This window comes from Myotis myotis, unplaced genomic scaffold, assembly GCF_014108235.1.
Source record: "Myotis myotis isolate mMyoMyo1 unplaced genomic scaffold, mMyoMyo1.p scaffold_m19_p_20, whole genome shotgun sequence".
Taxonomy (NCBI): Eukaryota; Metazoa; Chordata; class Mammalia; order Chiroptera; family Vespertilionidae; genus Myotis; species Myotis myotis.
In genome coordinates, this window is record NW_023416325.1 from 11,116,889 (window position 1) to 11,137,587 (window position 20,699).

Sequence of the window (20,699 nt, forward strand, 5' to 3'; positions counted from 1 at the left end):
TTGGGAAGGGCAAGGGTCTGAAAGGTCACGGGTTCGATTCCCAGTCAAGAGCACGTACCTGGGTTGCCGGTTCCATCCCCAGCCTGGATCAGGGTTTATTAAGGACGCAGGCGGGAGGCAACCAATTGATGTGTCTCACATCAATGTTTCACCACCCTCCCCCTTTTCTCTCCCTCCCATTCTCTCTAAAACTTAATGGGAAAATATCCTTGGGTGACAATTAAGAAACACACATAAAAACAAAAATTCCAAGCCACACCAACCAAAATAATGTATGAAATTTATTAGGGAAAAAGCTAAACAGTAGAAAGGGGGAAAGACTGAAAGAGAGAGAGAAAGGGAGAGAGAGAGAGAGAGAGAGAGAGAGAGAGAGAGAGAGAGAGAGAGAGAATGTGTGTGTGTGTGTGTGTGTGTGTGTGTGTTTAAAACTTCCAGCCCTAAGACCTGTGAATAAGAGGAAGGCAAGATTGAAGCCACTATGATGACCCTGGTCAACCTGGCAGAATAAGAGCCACTAAACTGAAGGCTCATTGACGGGAGGGACCAGATCTTAATCTTTGCGCTACGATCAGCTCCTAATTCAGGGGTTAGCAATCAGAAAATATTTTTTGAAAAGAGGATGATGGGTCTTGCTATGCGCAGCCAATGGTGGGGGAAGAAGGGAGGGAGAAAGGGAGGAACAGGAGGAGACAAGGATCTGAGAGGGAGAAGCAAGGGTCGGGGGCAGGAGAAAGCTTCCATCTGGTGGGTTAAGCTGTTGAAGCATCAGTGCCTGTAGCTGAGTAGGAGCAGGTTTGGGGACGGGGAGAGGCTACGGGGGTATAAAAAGGGGCTACATGGGAGGCCCAGGCTAGTGAACAGCAGATCGGAGCAAGGAGGGGCCAGGTCTCTAAAGCCGGTTACAGAACGACACGTCATGGCAGCATTCGCTATCCACTCGAATATTTGGTTTGAAGATAGACATGGAGATGCACAGGTCCCTGCAGCCCTGGTATCCATAATGGAACCTGTCATCTGGAGAGGAAGAAAGACCAAAAAAAAACACAGGGATCTCTGATCTGTGGCCTCCAAGCACACGTGTTCACCACGTAAGAGGCAAAAAATAACTTTTAAAAAAAATACGTGATTCAATGAATGTGGAGAAGCAAACAGCACATTGCTTCCGAGAAGTCAGACTGCCAGGAGCCATCCCTCCCCCAGCCCCTAATCTTGCCCTCACCAGGGCCTCCCGTCCCCCAAATCGATACCATAAACAAGCTCCCGCAGCATTTATAGTCCAACTCCTGTCCTCCCTGAGTGTGTGTGGGGACGACACAAGGACCCAGGGGCTCCCCCACAAGCACTTGTCTCCTGACAAGTCTCTTTATCTGGTCAAGGGTCAGAGGCCATCCAGCACCAGACCCAGACACTTCCCCAACTTCTTAGGGGAAAAAAATTCCACCCTCTCTGCCTCTGCCCCCAGGGCTCCTGAGAGAGCCACCGCCCTCAAGGTGGGGCCAAGTGCACCCGGAGCCGGCTCAGGCCCACCTACCTTCATACACCTTCCTCAGGAAGCACTCCTGGCTGCCCAGGGCCTGGCAGGACCCTTCCCCGCGCTCGCAGACACCAGTGGCGTTGAGTAGATCACATTTGAAACACGTTAGAGCTGAAAAGGCAAAACCAACACCATGAGGCTCTTCCGGCCATTACCTCCTGCAGGTCAGGAGGGAGCGCACAGCCCCTGGCCCGGACGCAGGCTGCACAATGACAATGACGGACACTGAAGGCCCCACCTGATGCATGCAGGAAGCGGGTGACTTCTGAGGGACCTGGGAGGAGACATGGGTTTCTCTGGGTGCAGGGCTTGTGCCCAAGTACAGACAGGGTCTTCCTCACCTCCCAGGGGTGGACTGTGCTGCTGGAGGAGGTCAAGTTCTACCCAGCAGTCTGCCTGACCCCAACTGTAACGCCCATGTCATTCCTCCCAGTCCTCCCCATTCCTCCCAGTCCTCCCCATAGGAGCCCACATCCACCGACCACCGACCAACGTCCACCGACAAAAGACTGTCTTTATACTCAAATGTAAGGCTCTCAGCAAGGAAGCGTGAGGAATTGGGGAGCATCAAGGTTAGAAATGAGCTGGAAGGGAGGTGGAGGCTTAAGTAAAATGAGGACAAGAGGGGGAAGAAGAAAGGGAGGAGGAGCAGAATGGGGCCCAAAGTGGAAGCAGCAAAGGGGAGGAAGCCGAGGCGGGGGTGGGGGGGGTGGGGGGTAGAGTGGGGTGGGGGGAAGGCTGCGGTCACCTCTGATGTTGAGGGTAGGTCCTTATGTCTTGCTACTCGTGTCCCCATGCCCCTCAATCCGCAGCACCCCAGTGGGTCTGCTCACCTAAACCCAGTACCCCGGGTCCCCCCAGATGCCCTGGAGGGGCTCACCTTGCAGGGAGCCCAAAAGCAAAGAGAGGCCCAGCAGCAGAAACAGCAGCCGCGGTGAAAGGCTGGTACCCATCTCCGGCCCAGGACAGGGCAGTAGCTGAAGGTAAAACAGAGCTCGCTGCAGGCACCAACCCCTGAGAACCTGTCCAGCTTTATAACGGGAGGAGCAGCCAATGGGAGCCCAGGCAGAGGGCTGCCCTTCCCCAGGGCCTGAGGGCATGGAGCTCCCGAACCCCTCACTGGCCCTACCAGCTCTTAAATGGGAGAATTGTGGCTGCCTTACTCAGCCCTGGGACTTGGGAGATTCAGGTGAGAGATGAACCTGGGTGGGGCTCACAACACATGATCTTCCTTACTTATGGGACCTCGTCCCTAAATGTGTGAGTCCAGCTATGGCAATCTCCTGATTTCATGGGAACAGATATGCGCCTAGACCAGTGGTCGGCAAACTCATTAATCAACAGAGCTAAATATCAACAGTACAACGATTGAAATTTCTTTTGAGAGCCAAATTTTTTAAACTTAAACTATATAGGTAGGTACATTGTTATTAACTTAATTAGGGTACTCCTAAGGCTTAAGAAGAGCCACACTCAAGGGGCCAAAGAGCCGCATGTGGCTCACGAGCCGAAGTTTGCCAACCACGGGCCTAGACTGTTGCTAATAACACACGGAACCCCGAATAGCAGATTTAGGCTTATTTTTCAGGCAGGCTGCATTCCAGACAAGACAGAGAGTTTTGTTTGTTTGTCGCTTGATAAATGGCATTTTAAAAAAAATCTATTTTATTGATTTTAGACAGGAAGGGAGAGGGAGATAGAAACATCAATGATGAGAATCATTGATTGGCTGCCTCCTGCACGCCCCCTACTGGGGATTGAGCCTGCAACCCAGTCATGTGCCCTTGGCCAGAATCGAACCTGGGACCCTTCAGTCTGCAGGCTGACGCTCTATCCATTGAGCCAAACCAGCTAGGGCGATAAATGTCATTTTAAAACACTGATCTGAGGGAAATGTTTTATAACTTTGGCTTCAGGTTCCTCTGCAGCCCTCGGCACATCCCATAACGTGGGGTCCACCCTTCCCCAAGTGCCAGACTTCAAGAGCAAATACATCCCCCCACCCCTTCTGCATGGCCCTCCTCCCCCAGTTTAAGGAAGAACAGGAAACACACTGAAATGGGGGGCAAGCTCCACAGGGTACAACACTCCCCAGCCCAGCTCTGAAGTCTGAGGAGGTTGTCACACACTCCCTCCCAGAACAACACGTGACATTGAGAGATTGCCATATGCCAGACAAGGTTCTTCCGGCTGACTCTCAAACACGGGCCTATATAGGTCTCCATTTTATTGATGAGAAAACTAAAAGGAAGTCATCGGTCCCAAGTGACAAAGAGGACACATGGCAGAATCGAACCCAGATCTTCAGGCTCGGTTGACCCTGTGCTTGTACATGCAGACCCAGGAGAAAGCTCTGAGACAAAAACATCTACCTTGGTAAGTGGAGGGCAAGGAAAAACAAGAAAGAAAAAAAAAGTCTGTCCCCTCCAGTCTGGTCATTAACGAGTTTATTAAGGGAAACTTACATACAAGGAGTGTCTTAGGTGAATGGGAGACAAAATGGAACCTGGCACTGCTTGGTGGGCGCCAGCGGTTACACAGGGTAAAGGTGGGGAGACAGGCATGGGCACTGGTATCAAATGGGATTGCCACCACGGAGGGGATATTACTAGTACGTGCTTGACCAGGTCAGGACAACAGCCTGTTCCAGGAACCAGCACATAGCAGGAGGCCAGGAAGGGATGCTGACTTCTCCGAAGGAACATCAATTACCATCAGTCCCTAAGGGAGGTTGCAGAGAGCAGCCTCAGTTTCGGCCCAGGCCCAGCTCGTGGGGCAGAGCAGTCTCATCCTGGCACAGTCCCTCCACACCCGGCCCCTGTGCCAGGTGTCTGCGGGCCAGATGGATAGTCAGGAAGTCTTCCATTTGTAGGTGGTGACTGGCATGGATAAGACAAACCAGGGAGTGTGTGAAGAGTTGAGAATTCATTCTCATCAGGAAGATGAGGTGGCGCAGTATGATTTCAGGAAAAGAGAGGAGAGAACCATGCATGTGCAGAGCATGCTGCATACTCAGGAAAAAACTGGCAGCTGTGTATGCCTGTGGCTTGGGAGGGAGCTTGCGATGCAGATGGAGAGGGGGTGGAGCAGAAAGATGAGCCTATGGAAGTATATGTGGGGACAGGTTGCAAAAGGTCCTGGTGGTAGTACTGCCCAGGGGAAGCAACATGCCTTCCAATTTTACTGCACCCTCACCCCCTCTAACTTTTGGGAAGCCTGAAAATGGTTGCCATGGCTACAACCCCTTCCTAGGTCTTTTCATGGGGATCGCCATCCTAGGGATCACAGATACCCTCCATTCTGGCCATGTGAATCACACAAATGGCCTATGAGGTAGCCTGGCATTGGAATTTTGTGCAAAAGAGATGAGAGGTTAGACCACTGAGATTCTCTCTTGAAAACCAAATGTGAGCCCTAGCCGGTTTGGCTCAGTGGATAGAGCCTCGGCCTGCAGACCAAAGGGTCCCAGGTTCGACTCCGGTCAAGGGCAAGGGCATGCACCTTGATTGCAGGTTCCTCCCTGGCCCAGGCCTCAGTCAGCGATCGTGCAGGAGGCAAGAATCAATGTGTTTCTCTCACATCGATTTTTCTATCTGTCTTTCCCTCTCTCTTCTACTCTCCCTAAAAATCAATGGAAAAATATCCTCAGAGGGGTGGGATTAACAAACAACAAAGAAAACCAAATGTGAGGAGAGTCAACAACGCACACTAGGATCAAAAGATAGACAAAGGCACGCCTCTGAAGTCAAGGGTAAGCAGATGTAATGAATATTCAGAGGCTGTGAGTAAGCGAAAGTTATGAATCAGGAGTTGTGAGTAAGCAGAGTCTCAAAATAGAAGGACTAGAGGAAAGTGAGTTTAGAACAAGAGCAGTAGGGGCATAGGGAGGAAGACTATAGGAAACGAAGTCCTACAAGATAACTACAACTAGCACGGCCGTGTAGCCAGAACCCCATCTCAGGTCACAGATGTGTTCAGGTCTCCACGTGGCCCAGTCCGGGTGGTATGTGTTCCCTGCGTGGACATCTATGTAATTTCCCATTAGTTAAGGTTTACTGAATGAGGCAAGGTGTCACCAACTCTTCTGTGTTCTTTTCTCTCTGTTACCGTCTCCTGGACTTCTCAGCTTGCTCATCCTCCATTTGGCCCCAAATAGTGGTCTCAGCACATGAGGCTAAATGATCTTTTGCAAATTGTCTCTGTCTTTCTGTGTCTCAACGGCAAATTCCTGGGAGAAGACTCTGATTGGCTCAGTTCACCTTTTTTTCAGCCGGGCCATGAACATTACAGGGGCTGAGCTGGCTGATTCTTGGGTTCATTTAGGGGCACTGGAACTGGAACATTAGGACGAAAGAGATCGGGAGAGAAAGGAGGCGGGGACTGGAGCACCTTTGGATGTCTTAGTTCCAGAACGCTCCAAGTTCCACAGTGAATTCTCCATCATCATGTTTTCTTATACGGTGTGCTCAGACACTCACAGGTTTGGCTTAGAAGTGCCAGGCTGCTGGACATAGGAAAGAGATTTCCAAAGTAGAACTCAGGGAATGCCACCCTGAGTGGGACTGGGCTATAGTCTCATAAAGCCAACCTAAAAAAAAAAAAAAAGACGAAAAAGTTGGAGCACAGGGTTTAAGGAGAGAATAATCAGGCTTTAAGGTCCTGTCTCTCAATATGGGGGAGGGGTGAGACAGGGATGACCCGGAAAGGAATACTAATTGCAAAGAGGGGTGCTGCTAAACTTTAAACTGGGGGGTGGTGTAGACCACAGCGCCTCTTCCTTTCCACTAATTTCCACGGCTTCTGGCATCAAAAGTCTGACTCAATGTGACCTCATAGTTGTTTCTCCGAACTTACTCCGCATGAAAGAAAGGAACTATTGGTAGCGTGTTTTTTCATGCTCTTCTTTATTCCAAATGAGCCCAGCCTTTGACCTTGAAATTCTAGTTTTGTCCTCCAGCTCAATCCTAGTTTTGTCCTCCTGGGCAGGCCTCCTCTGCAGCTTTTGTCCCCTGGTGATCCTGCTTCTCCAACTGACCCAGGATCCTCAGCCAGCCCATTCTAGATGCTCTGTATAGATTCTCATCCAGGAGGCAGAGAGAGGCCCAGAAAAGGCAATTCATTCATTCCTTCATTCAGGAAAAAAAATGTATTATGGACCTTTAATGTGGCAAATATGCTGCTAAGGTACTGGGGATACAACAGTGACTCAGGCAGGGACCTACTTTCAAGGAGCTTAGAGTCTAATGGAGGAAACACACATTGAACAGATAATTATAGAGTGGTGAATATCATCTACTCTAGATCCAGCACAATGTGGTCCAACAGAGGCAGGCAGGGAAGAAGTAGATGAAGGCTGGGGGCTCTCTACCACCGAGTTCCCCCAAAGTTCCAGCTTTATACCAGGGGGATGCCTCACTGCATCTGTCCCCTCAGCTTGGCTACTCCTGAGAAAGAACATACAGCTCAAGGCACAGCTTTCCACTATCCCTTGTTGATCCCTTTTCTGTGCCCATAGCATGTAAATTCTCTCGTTACCCATTTGAGTTTGCCATCTGCTTCCTGCCAAAACCATGGTTGATATAGACCTTTATGATGAGACTATTTACAGAAGTGGGCAGGGTTAAGGAAACGAAAGGAAGGAAGGAAGGAAGGAAGGAAGGAAGGAAGGAAGGAAGGAAGGAAGGAAGGAAGGAAGGAAAGGGAGTTGGGGCATCCAGATTTTAGCACAGAAAGAAACTATCATTGTCCTTAGGCCTAAGGGGGCAGGGGAAGAAAAACATGTTACAATAGCCTGGCTGAGAGCTGGAACCATGAAGGAGAGGACACTCAACAGAAGCTCCATCATGGAAAGAATGGCAGGAATAGGAATAACAAGTGCTTCAATCTCAATCCCGTGGCCGTGGTGATTTGCGGGATTTTGATTCTGGCGATTTTTGCTTTCTTATTTCGTTCTTTTTACTCCTCCTCCTTCTTTACTTCTTTGTTATCTCAACCTACATCCTCCCTCTGTCTCCTCCTCTCCTCCTCCTCCTCCTCCTCTATCTTCTTTCTTCTTCTTCTTCTTCTTTCTTCTTTCTTCTTCTTTCTGTCTCTCTCTCTCTCTCTCTCTCTCTCTCTCTCTCTCTCTCTCTCTCTCTCTCTCTCCTCTCTCCCTCCTTCCCTCTCCCTCTGTATGTGTGTGTGTCTGTTTCCTCCCTCCAATCTTCCATTGGCTAAACCCAATCTGAATCCAAACCCAATCAGCACTCAGGGAATCAAGTTAATAGAGGTCAGCCTTCTGGGGTACAGAGTCAGTGAAGGGCTGATTTAGAGCGCCAAAGAGAAAATAACCAGTCAGCCACACTTCACTCCCAAGAACACTTGAAGAAGAGAGGATATAGCTTTTAAATTTTATTACAAAGGCTATATGTTATTTTGACAATAAGATTTTTTAAAATAGGGCAGAGGGCCCCAACACACCGCCTGGCACGTGGCAAACACATAACCCGCACTGGCACCGTTTGATGGGTTGCTGGAGAACCTCAGAGCACAGCCCATTGTTAGCAAACATGGGTTGATGCTGAGGTTCTAGAACTCCCAGAAGCAGTGACTCAGCACTGGGAGCTTCTGCTCAGTTTCTCTTCACAGCTCTCGGGGGCCCTCCACCAGGGTTCCCTCTTTCCCAAAATCCAGATGAAGTTTCTCTTGCTCATGAGTCTTTATCTGCTTGGATCTGCCAGAGGTGAGTCCTCTACCTTAGCTCCGGGTAGATCTTAAGATGTTTCAGCCCTTGAAGAAGAAAGACCGGTACCTTAGTTACCGAAATCAGTCTGACTCATTATGAGGAAGAGCTAAACCACTTCAACTCTGAGCCAGTTGACTCCTTCTAGTTATGGCTTTACCGTCAGAGGAGACCACTGGCGTGGCCCAGGCCTGTTCCTACTTCGTTCAACCACTCGATACTTGTACCTGATGCTCTGTGAGATGAGAAGATAGGTCTAGGCTTCTATGGATGTCTAATGAAGGCTTGTTCCTGTGAACTGAACGCAAGAGATCCATGTGCCGTTAATGTAGCAAGGAAAGCTACAAGGAGGCGGGAATGAAAAGTGCCAGAAAGCCGTGTCAGGACACAGCAGGGCTGGGGCCAGAGTTTACTGGCACATCTCTCTTTCCTGCCTTCCAGGTGTCTGTATTTCCTCTTTAGGACCCACATTCATGGTGGGCTGTGTTCCCTCCTCCTTCCTCCGGGAGAAGAGAGAGGCCACGAACTCTGAGCTGTTGGTTAAATGACAAAGCGTTTTCCTGTAACGTCAGTTCTCAGACATTTTGTTTTTGGTCTTTTTAGATTTTCAAAGGTTGACTCAGAAACATAGATGCATAGCTACCAGGTGGTAATATATGTCAGCCCCACGGCAAAGCAGTGACTCAGAAACTATAAGGATGACTAAGAAATCTGTACTTTTTCAAGCTTCCTTTCTATAGTACAAATATCTCTTTGTTAAAGCTTCTGTTAACTATTGAAGAACCAGTCAAGCAGATAATTCTGTAACGACCTTTTAAAAATAAAAACCTCCTAAAAGCCTTATTAAGTCTTACCTTTCCTCCTTTATCCACATATTATGAGCTTAGTTTTTCCAGGAAGTCATTGATTTTAAGGACTGCAGATCACCCAGAGTGAATGAATGAGTCAGAACTCTTACAGAGCTAGAGGACTTTGGGGCCTTAGGCTATCTGTCTGAAAGATCTTGTAATTCCTCTCAGCTTTTCAGTGGTCGGCAAACTCATTAGTCAACAGAGCCAAATATCAACAGTATAACGATTGAAAATTCTTTTGAGAGCCAAATTTTTTAAACTTAAACTATATAGGTAGGTACACTGTTATTAACTTAATTAGGGTACTCCTAAGGCTTAGGAAGAGCCACACTCAAGAGGCCAAAGAGCCGCATGTGGCTCTCGAGCCGCAGTTTGCCAACCACTGGCACTAGGATAATAACTCAGTCACTGTAGTTTGCTCTCCCTCCTCTGGGTTACTCAGTCAACTCAAAGAGTAATACTCAAATTCTATTGGGTGCTTCACTCAATAAAATGAAAGTCATAATTAAGGAATATCTGTCTATAGTCATTGATGAAATGGACTAAAGGCAGAAGAGACTGACCAGAAGAGAATGCCCAGCTAAGAGTTTTGTAATTCCCAGTGTAAGTGAGGAAAGGAAACTAAAATTAATTGAGCACGCCCTGACCAGTTTGGCTCAGTGGATAGAGCGTCGGCCTGTGGACTGAAGAGTCCCAGGTTCGACTCCGGTCAAGGGCATGTACCTTGGTTGCGGGCACATCCCCAGTAGGGGGTGTGCAGAAGGCAGCTGATGGATGTTTCTCTCTCATGGATGTTTCTAACTCTCTATCCCTCTCCCTTCCTCTCTGTAAAAAATCAATAAAATATATTTTTTAAAAAATTTAATTGAGCACTTTAGCAATGGACTAGGCACTTCACCATTTATCTTATTCACTACTCATGACAACTCCATGAAGTGGGTGTAAATGTTATGTCACGAGGAATCTCAGTTCAGATATATAAGCAAAGGATGTTTTTACCTTAAGATTGATGGCAACTTTGCTTTGAGTCTCCAACCCACATAGATAGGGGATTGAGTGCAGGAAAGAAGTTGAAATTGCCAAATAAAGGTGTCTTAATTCCATCTGGTAATGTTTTTGTTCAGTAGACATTTATTTTTTAATTAAATTTATCAGGGTGACATTGGTTAATAGGATCATATAGGTTTCAAGTGTGTATTTCTATACCGAGATCTGTATATTGCACTGTGTGCCCACCAAAGTCAAATCATTTTCCATCACCATATATTAGACCCCCTTCATCCCCCACCCGCTTCCCTCTGGCAGCACCACACTGTTGTTTGTGTCCACAAGTTTCAGTTTTATATCTCACAGATGAGTGAAATCAGATGGTTCTTCCCTTTTATTCTGACTGACTTATTTCACTTAGCGTAATATTCTCAAGGTCCATCCATCCATGCTGTCTCAAATGGCAGTCTTCCGTCTTTTCTTATGGCTGAGTAGCATTCCGTTGTGTTTAATTAGCTGGCTTCCTCCAGCATCTGTAATACCTTCCGTTGCCTGATACAGGCCCACAGGAAGCCTAGGACCCTTCCTCCACAGGGAAGTAGTCTTTACCCCGGACACGCATTCTCTCCTCCTCCTCCTCATCTTCTGTTTCTGTTCCTTCTCCATCCTAGGAGCACCAAGTCAGCTGGATGAGCCTCCTGGCTCTTTGAATCATCAAGCTTCCGTCCAGCAATTTTCAGGTGAGCCCTTTTCACTTGCAACCCCTTCAGACCGCGAGGCTTTCTTTGACACTTCTTCAGGCCGGGTCGCTTTCAGCAAGCAGGCTGCATTCGAGCACGCTTTAGTTGGACGTGCTTCTGGTGAGCACAGTTCAGGTAAGCACCCTTCAGGTGAGCCCGGTGTGGGGGAGCACGCTGCAGGTGAACACGCTGCGGGTGAACACGCTCCCGGTGAACCACCTCCAGGTGTGCAGGCTGAGGGGGAACCACCTCCAGGTGAACAGGCTCCAGCTGAACACGCTCCGGCTGAACACGCTCCGGCTGAACACGCTCCAGCTGAACACGCTCCGGCTGAACACGCTGCTGCTGAACACGCTGCCGCTGAACACGCTGCAGCTGAACAAGCCGTGACTGAACTGACCGCCAAGGAACAACCTTCGGGGGAACAGCCTTCGGGGGAACAGGCTTCGGGTGAACAGCCTTCAGGCAGCCCAGCGGCAACCAGTGCAGGTGAGCCACGTCTGATGGGTGCCAGGCCTTGCCTTCGGTTGGGAAGGAGGCAACACATCAAGGGACCCAAGCGCGTAGAAGAGAGACTATAGTTCACAAACACTTTGCAAACTGTTCTCCCAGGGACTCTCTCTACAGGCGAACCCATTAGGAAGGTCCTCTTTTAAGAAATATAACACAAATGCAAGAGGCCAGCAGGCCCTCCAACCTCACTTTACATAAGAACTTGTGCCGAAACCGGTTTGGATAGAGCTCAGTGGATAGAGCGTCGGCCTGCGGACTGAAGGGTCCCGGGTTCGATTCCGGTCAAGGGCATGTACCTGGGTTGCGGGCACATCCCCAGTAGGAGATGTGCAGGAGGCAGCTGATCGATATTTCTCTCTCATCGATGTTTCTAACTCTCTATTTCTCTCCCTTCCTCTCTGTAAAAAATCAATAAAATATATTTAAAAAAAAAAAAGAACTTGTGACTACAAATGCTCACAGCTCCCAAACCCCGTAAAGAGCTATCTAGCCCAACCAGCGTGGCTCAGTGGTTGAGCGACCTATGAACCAGGAGGTTACGGTTCGATTCCCAGTTGGGGCACATGCCCGGGTTGCAGGCTTGGTCCCCATAAGGGGACGGGGGGAGTGCAGGAGGCAGCCAATCAATGATTCTCTCTCTCATCATTGATGTTTCTATCTCTCACTCTCCCTCTCCCTTCCTGAAATCAATAAAAATTTTTTTTTTTGTTTAAAAAAAAGAGAGAAATACCTAGCTTCCAAGCTGGTGGCTTTGGTGTGAGTTTTTGTTTGTTTGTTTGTTTGAACACAAAAAGTAAGGCGTGAAGACATTCTGTTAGATCCAGAAATAAGTTCCCAGGACAATGGACATTCTTTGGCTCTTACTAAAAATGGGTTGTTCGAGGAATTGAAAACTAGATCAAAGGTTTGAGGCCTTAAGTTATTACCAGACATAAATACTTCATATTTCACCCCATTGCATAAGTAGTAGTATCCCAAATGTTCGGATGAGAGAAGTGGGACTAACATCACATGGTTAAAAAATAGCAAACCTTGGATTCAAACTTAGGTCTGACTCCAAAGCCCTATTTTTTTTTTTTTTTTTCCACTTCTTATGCTTCCTTAACTAGGGAATTGGCAGTGGAGAGAGTCCAAAAGGCAACAGAGAAGCCTTTCAAAGAGAATGCCCTTTGTGACAAACTGACCTTCTCATAAAGGTCGACTTGAAAATGGAGAACGGTACAGACTCTTCACAGCAGCGGTTCTCAACCTGTGGGTCGCGACCCCTTTGGCGGTCGAACGACCCTTTCACAGGGGTCGCCTAAGACCATCCTGCATATCAGATATTTACATGACGATTCATAACAGTAGCAACATGACAGTTATGAAGTAGCAACGAAAATAATTTTATGGTTGGGTCACAACATGAGGAACTGTATTTAAAGGGCCAGAAGGTTGAGAACCACTGCTTTATAGGGTTAGCAAAATGAGAGCATTCTAACGTAGCTTATTAGTCAAATTTTACTCCAAGGGTTTGTGCCTGTGGGTAAGTGAGAGAGTGGAGGAGAGTACTAAAGGGCGTCAGTCATGTAATAAGTTCTTCTTTGCTCCTATTGTTAGACACGGCAGACCTATAAATAGACATCTAATTATAAATGCCCAGGAAGCCAATGGAAATATGAATTGGAGCAAAAGTCAGTATCAGAGAGATAAATTTGGGATTCATCAGCAATGAACATCATAGATGAAGCAGAAAGAATGAAGGGATTTCACTGGTAGAGAAGAAAGAATATGCTCTATGAGACACAGGGCCCTCAGATCCCCAACAAGAACCAAGAAATGAAAAGTGTTGTGTCCAGGCTACAAGTTGCCCATCATCCATCCCCAGTGGTGTGACTCAAAGCTACACAAGAGAATTTCATCAGGGCTTATCTTAAATTTTCAGGCCCAGCGATAAACTGCCACACATGCTCTTATATGAATAGTGAAGCAAAATGTCTTCGTGGAGAGGGATCCTGCACCATTCAGAATTCCCAGCAGTGCATGTTAAAGAAGATCTTTGAAGGTATAGTGGGGACTTCATGAGGCGATCTTTGCCAGAAAACACATCAACCAACTTGAGTATTTATGGGGAGTAGTTGGGTGGCAGGGAGGGGACAGGGGCCTGTGGAGGAATCAAGCTGTGCTTCCCAGAAACTTGGAAATTCAACAAAACCTTATCCTTTCAAAACCTTATCTCTCTACTGATGGAGAGATAGAGTCCCTTCCCAGAAGGTCTTAAAAGGAGGCAGGAAGAATGACTGTCTCTTCTTATTAAAGAAATAGGAGTTTCCCCTTGAGTCATTGACTGTAAGCTTAGGACTGTGTCTATCTTGTTCATGGCTATATATTCCTAGCACGTAGCACAATGTCCAGCACATGGTAGGTATTTAGTAAATACTGAATAAATGAATAAACAATTGTCTACCAGTCTGTGCCCATAGGTTGCAGAACTGTCAGAGTATATAGCTATCCCTCTCTACCCTCATCCCCAAAATAAGGGATCTTGGTTACTTCCATCCTGTAAACCACATTGCCTGACTTCCCTTGTAGTTTGTTCGGTCCCTCAATAGAGGGAGTGGGCAACAGATGGAGGGAAGGGCCTAGCAGAGGCAAATGGAATGGGAGGTCTCACTCGTGCCAGCATGAGGACACTGGGGACCACAGGATGAAGGCTTCTGCTCACTCACTACAGTCTGTTTCTGCTTCTTTCAGGTGGAAAACTTGAATTCATGGTTCAGGGATGTGAGAATATGTGCCCATCGATGAGCCTCTTCTCCCATGGAACCAGGATGCAACTTATCTGCTGTCGGGATGCATCTTTCTGCAACAAGACCTAGAAGCTGGTGCTCTTCCTTGCTGCTGGCTCTGACTCAGGCAGCAAAAATCCTCCACCCACCATCTGGGCCCAGTTTATATTTGGTTTCTTTTCCAGTCAACAGCTAGTCGCATGTGCCTCTGCCTGAGTGTCAGACTGGATGCTCCATACCATGCCTCTCCTACCCACTCATCTCTGCCCTCTGTTTTCTCTGTTCCCCAAATCCATCTCTCAACATTCTTTTGTTTTTCAATAAATCCCGCATGGTTAAAGAATACAGACTCCAGACAGATTTCTTTTCCGTCGGTTGCAGGGTCAGCCTGATTGTCCTTCACGTCACACGTGGAAACAGATGCATTTTTAAACCGTTCCACACATTCGTCAAAGTGAAGGGATCCCCCAGGGCAGAGACCACAAAGAGGAATACAAAGTCGGTACTAACGTTTTACAAGCGTAAACAGAGGGAGGGTCCCTCTCTGACTCCCTACAGGAACCCCATCCCCTTCTACTTACCATGGGGTCCAAAATTCACCCCTTCTTTGACAGTGTTTAGTCTTCAAGAGTCTACTCTTAACATAATCAGAATAAAATGACTCCTTTTTATCTAGTGCTGTATAAATATATAGCAGGTCGTAATGCTTAAATCCCTTCCTCATACACGACGTTACTGGATTGTCTCAGCCATCGAGGGGCAAGTGGGAATGCTATCATCGCCCCTTTCGCCTGGTATCAGTGTTACAGTCTCTGTCTCTGCTGTGAAGTTACAGAAAGGGGACTATGACCCAAGGAGTGTAGGCAGCCCACAGAAGCTGGAAGAGGCAAGGAAATGCCTCCACGGAGGACCACAGGCTGGCGAATACTTACATCTCAACCCACAGAGTCACGTGTCACACACTTGTGACTTACAAAAGTGGAAGATAATAAGTTTATGTTGTTTTAAGCCCATGCATGGTAATTTGTTACAGCAGCAATAAGCAACAAATACACACAACTGGACAGAAAACTAGCCAAGATACAGAACTCAAAATACCATAAACCAAAAGGATCTAATCAATGTTTATACACCCTACCCCATTACAGTTTATACATTCTTCTCAAGTGCCCATGGAAAATACAAGAAAACAGACCAGATAGTGGGCCATAGCACACACTTAAACAATAAGAGAATTGAAATCATATAGATGACTTGGAAATGAAGGAACATATTGCTAAATTCACAGGTCAAAGAGGAAGCATCAAAGGAAATATAAAATATATCATACTTTTGAAAAGGAAAATATAACATTTGTGGAACACAGCTAATGCAGTGCTGAGGGGGAAATTTATAGCAATAAATGCACACTTTAGAAAAGGAAAAAAAGGCTCAAGTCAATTAAGTTCCCATCTTCAAGAACCTTGAAAATGAAAAGCAAAATAAACCCAATGGAAGCAGAAGGAAGCAATGAAGGTAAAAGCAGAAATCAGTAATACTGAAAACAGAAAAATAGAGAAAAATCAATAAAAGGAAGAGATGGTTGCTTGAAAAGATCAATTAAACCTCTAGCAAAACTGACAAAAAAAAAAAAAGATACAAAGAGACCCTGAAGACTTCAAAAAGTTACTAAGGGAATACTATAAACAACTCTACACACATAAATTTGACAACTTAGTTAAAGAAACCAACTCTTTGAAAAACACAAATTACCACAACTTGCTCACTAATGTGATGAGTAGTTTAAATAGTTTTATAATTATTAAAAATATTGAATTTATAATCTAGAAATTCCCCCCAAAACAATCTCCAGGCTGTGAAGTTTTCACTTGAGAATTCTACCAAATGTTTAAAGAAAAATTTACACCAATTCTACACAATCTCTTCCAGAAAACAGAGGGGGAGAGAACCTTTAGCAACTCATTTTAGAAACTAATGTTACCCCGATACCAAAACCAGACAAACATAGTACACACACAAAAATAGAAAGAAAGAAAACCTATAGATCAATATCTCTCGTGAATACAGACAAAAAAATCCTGAATAAATACTATCAAATGGAATTAAGTATGATGTAGAAAGAATTATACACCATGAGTTTTATTTGTGGGTGCAAAGCTGGCTCAATATTTGAAACTCAATGTAATCCATAATAGCAGGCTAAAGGAGAAAAATAAGTTTATCGTATCAACTTACACAGAAAAACACATTTACAAAAATTCAACAATCATTCAGGTTAAACTCTCAGAAAAACTGAAACAGACGAGAGTTTCCTCAACTTAAAAACACACGTTACCGATAACATTATCCGTAATGACAAAAAAAAAGGATGATTTCTCTCTAAGTCTGGGAACAATCTTAATCAACATAAGTTCCAGTCAGTGCAGTAAGGAAAGAAAAGGAAGTAAGAGGCATAAAGATCAGAAAGGAAGAAATGAAACTGTCCCTATTAGCAGATGACATGATACTCCATGTAGGAAATTTGAAGAAATCCAGAAAAAACTCTTAGTTAGTCCAGCAAGGTCAGAGAACACAGTATTAATGTACAAAAATCAATTGTACTTCTATATGCTAGCAATGAACACTTAAACACCCAAACTAAAACACACTATCCTTCCCAATGGCTTACAACAAGAGAACTATCTATATATATTTAAAAAGCCAGTGTTTGGAACACCAGAACGACCAGAACGACCAGTCACTATGATGCCCACTGCAGCCAGCAAACTGGCCGATATGGGGGTGGGGCTGGTCAGCTAACCTCCTGCAGCCCCTCCCCCCGGCCTGCCCCACCCCCAGTGGGCCCCCACCACCCCGATTGGCCTGAGGCCTCTCCCCCCAGCCAGCTCCACCCCTGGTCACCCCCCCACACCAATCGGGGGTGGGACTGGCTGGCCAACCTCCCACCACCCCTCCCCCAGCTGCTAACCCCTGATCGGCACCCCCACCCCATTTGGGGGTGGGGCCAGCTGGCCCACTGCCCACAGCCCCTCCCCACAGCCAGCCCTGCCCCCAATCCCTCCCACCCCAACCAGGGGCGGGGCCCGCCAGCCAATCGCTCATGACTCCTCCCCCCAGCTGGCCTAGCCCTGCTGAGCCCAATCAGTGTGGGCTGGCCGGCCAACCTCCCTTCATCACCTCCTCCTGACAGGCCTGGCCCTGATCCACCCCAGTTGGGGCTGGGCCGGCCAGACTTTACCTGTGCACAAATTCGTGCACTGGGCCTCTAATGTAGATATAAATCTAATGAATATGCATAGGCTGTATAAACTGAAAACTACACATGCTGATGAAAGAAGTCAAAGATATTTTAAGAAATGGAGAGATGTGTTGTGTTCATGAATTGGAAGACTTACCACAGGAAAGCTGACAATTCTCCCAAAGTTGATAGAATTTAGTAGAATTCCAACCAAAAGCCCAGCAATGAGGAGGAGCAACATCATCAAGATGATGGACTAGGTAACTCCAGGCTCTCTTTTCCCTGTGGGAATATTTTTTTAATTAAAGATCGGAGAAAATAATTTAGTAGGAATGCTAGAAAACAGTCAAAGGTCTACAGCAAACAAATGAACCCCCAATCAAGAAAAAGCCTAAACATGGTAGGAAGTTTCATGGTGTTTTCACTCATCCTTGGTCCACCCCCTTTTCTAGAGAAGGTGGCAGTGGTCCAACTGCCAATACACTGCCCCCAACCCAATGGAGCTGACCCTGTTTGCAACGTGCTAATCTGTGTGGGGGCTGCCTGAGGACCACCCTGTCTTAATCAACTCCGGAGCTCAGGTAGGGAAAAGCAGAACAGCTCTGATCTTAGGCTGAAAAACCCACGAGAAGCAGTAAGCACCTCTTGTGAAAGCTGTAGGGGCCTACAGATGAGCAGATGCCTGGGTAGGAGATTCTGGTTAGGTGCTGAGAATGTAAAGTGATGCAGTCTCTGTGGCAAACAGCGGGATGGTTCCTCAAAAAATTACAAATACAACTACCATATGATCCAGCAATTCCACTTCTAGGGATATAACCAAAAGAATTGAAAGCAGAGACTCAGATAGGTATTTGCACACCCACATTCGTAGTGGCATTATTCACAATAGCCAACAGGTAGAAGCAATCCAAATGTCCATCAAAGGATCAATGGATGAATAAAAGATGGTATACAAAAACAACGAAATGATTATGCAGCCTTGAAAGGAACAAAATCCGATCTGAAACATGCTACAACATGGTTTGCAAACATTTTCCCATTCTGTAGCTTGCCTTTTTATCCTAATAGGTCTAAAAACAGCAAATGTGTGTGTGTTTTTTCATTTCAATGAAGTTTAATTGTTTTTCCTCTTATGGATGATATTTTTGTGTCTCTTAGACAGAGAATAATAATGCTTTGTCTAGGACTAGATCTTGAAGATTTTCTCCTATGTTATTTCTGAAAGTTTAATGGTCTTTTATTTTACATTTAAGACTATGATGTCCATTGATTGAACAATAAAATACAATGAAATGTTATTCAAGCCATAAACAGGAATGGAGTACTGATACAACATGGATGAACCTTGAAAATATTAAGTAAAAGAAGCCAGGCACAAAATTATATAATTCTGTTTCTATTAAGTGTTCAGAATAAGCAAATCAATTCAGACAGAAATTAGTGTTTCTCAGGGGCTGAGGGGGGAAAAAGTGATGACTACTAATGGGTAAAAGGTTTCTTCTGAAGTGATGTCAATGTTCTGGAATTAGACAGTGGTGGTGGTGGTTGCACAACTTTGTGAACATACTAAAAACCACTGAAGGGTACATTTTAAAGGGTGAATTTTATGGCGTATAAATTATCTCAATAAAAGCTTTTAATTAAAAACAAGTCCTAATTTTGAAATTCAGAAACATAATTCTAAATAGCCCCTGGGTCAAAAAATAAATCATAAAGAAATTAGAAAACCATTTGACACAGATAACAAAAATACAACACATGAAAATGTGTGGCATAAAGTGGTACTTAGAGGAAAATTTATGATTTTAAATGCTTATATGAAGCACATTTAATTGACACAGGACTAGTATCATGAATGTATATATTTACAGAAAACACAAAGGATAGAGGAAAGATGAAACTGTACCATAGTAATAAAATCAACAAATTCAGACGAAAGAAAATTATAGGGTAAACCAGCTGGATTATTTTACCAATAAAAATTGCAAGGGGGCCTGGCCTGTGTGGCTTAATAGTTGAGCCTTGACCAAGAGGTCACGGGTTCAATTCTCGGTCAGGGCACATGCCTGGGTCGTGGGCTTGATCCCCAGTAGAGGGCGTGCAGGGGATAGCTGATTGATGTTTCTTAAGATGTTTCTATCTATCCTTCCTCTCTCTATAAAATCAGTAAAAACCTTTTTTTTTTGTAATTGCAAGGGGGAAAAAATCAGAGAGAGGGAGGATGAAGGGGGAATTTATAGACCAAAAATAACTTAAAAGACATCAGTCAATTGCTAGTGTAGGCTTTATTTGGATTCTAATTCAAAACATACAGCCCTAGCCGATTCGGCTCAGTGGATAAAGCGTCAGCCTGTGGACTGAAGAGTCCCAAGTTCGATTCGGGTCAAGGGCACATGCCCAGGTTGTGGTTAGATTCCCAGTAGGGGATGTGCAGGAGGCAAGCCCATCAATGATTCTCTCTCATCACTGATGTTTCTATACCTCCCTCTCCCTTCCTCTCTGAAATCAATAAAAATATAGTTTTTTTAAAAACATACTATAAAAAAATAAGAAAATGTAAACACTGAATGTATATCAATGAAGAGTGGTAAGAAAAGGATAATCTTTTCTCTTTTCCCCCCTTTTTTTGAGTTTATTGGGATGACACTGGTTAATAAAATTACATAGGTTTCAAGTGTACAATTTCTATACTACATCATCTGTTTATTATATTGTGTGTTCACCACACCAAGTCTCCTTCCATTTATTCCACCTATACCCTCTTCTGCCCGATCCCATACCTTTCCCTCTGGTAATCACCGTACTGTTGTCTGTGTCTATGAGTATGTTTTTTAATTGCTTAATCCTGTCACATTTTTCACCAAGCCCTGCAACTCCCCTCCCCTCTGACAACTGTCAGTCTGTTCTCTATGAGTCTGTTTCTATTTTGTTTGTTAGTTTATTTTGTTCCTTAGATTCCACAAATGAGTGAAGTCATATGGTACTTGTCTTTCTCTGACTGGCTTATTTCACTTAGCATTTCACTCAAGATCCATCCCTGCTATCCCAAAGGGTAAGATTTCCTTCTTTTTTATGGCCGAGTCGTAGTCTATTGTATAAATGTACCACTGCGTTTTTATCCAGTCATCTACTGATGGGCACTTGGGCTGTTTCCAGATCTTAGCTATAGTAAATAATGCTGCAATGAACATTTCAAATTTGTGTTCTGGGTTTCTTTGGATATATTCCCACAAGTGGAATTGCTGGTTTATAAGGTAATTCCATTTTTAATTTTTGAGGTAGCTCCATACTGCTTTCCACAGTAGCTGCACCAATCTGCATTCCCACCAACAGCGCACAAGGATTCC

General features: G+C 45.5%; 2 protein-coding genes across 5 annotated transcripts in view; one reads left to right on the forward strand and one right to left on the reverse strand.

Annotated features, from left to right (window-relative positions):
* Nucleotides 1–327: 327 nt before the first annotated feature.
* Nucleotides 328–20,699, reverse strand: part of CHEK1 (checkpoint kinase 1) — a 38,728-nt gene continuing 18,356 nt past the window's right edge. The window contains exons 14-16 of one of the 3 annotated variants that reach the window (XR_004974767.1): nucleotides 17,510–17,634; nucleotides 1,532–1,645; nucleotides 328–1,014 (exon numbers count right to left, since the gene is read on the reverse strand). The gene's annotated coding sequence lies outside the window, so the exon portion shown is untranslated. Of the gene's footprint in view, nucleotides 1,015–1,531; nucleotides 1,646–5,096; nucleotides 6,123–17,315; nucleotides 17,635–20,699 lie in introns of those variants that run through there. The other 2 variants (XR_004974768.1, XM_036353381.1) reach the window with 2 other exon arrangements.
* On the forward strand, nucleotides 8,158–14,439 carry ACRV1 (acrosomal vesicle protein 1). 2 transcript variants are annotated; one of them, XM_036353384.1, is made up of 5 exons: nucleotides 8,158–8,255; nucleotides 10,765–10,968; nucleotides 11,059–11,322; nucleotides 13,271–13,390; nucleotides 14,080–14,439. In XM_036353384.1, the coding sequence occupies exons 1-5, from the start codon at nucleotides 8,207–8,209 to the stop codon at nucleotides 14,202–14,204; spliced, it is 762 nt and encodes a 253-aa protein (XP_036209277.1). In that variant the 5' UTR covers nucleotides 8,158–8,206; the 3' UTR covers nucleotides 14,205–14,439. The 2 variants fall into 2 exon arrangements, with proteins under 2 accessions (XP_036209277.1, XP_036209276.1); XM_036353383.1 differs by having other exon boundaries at nucleotides 10,765–11,322.

Excerpts from the sequence above, each read along its gene's own strand:
- ACRV1 (XM_036353383.1), top strand. The coding sequence starts at position 8,207 with ATGAAGTTTCTCTTGCTCATGAGTCTTTATCTGCTTGGATCTGCCAGA. Across the intron at positions 8,256-10,764 it reads TCTGCTTGGATCTGCCAGAG|GAGCACCAAGTCAGCTGGAT; the intron begins GTGAGTCCTCTA and ends TCTCCATCCTAG. Across the intron at positions 13,391-14,079 it reads GTTAAAGAAGATCTTTGAAG|GTGGAAAACTTGAATTCATG; the intron begins GTATAGTGGGGA and ends TGCTTCTTTCAG.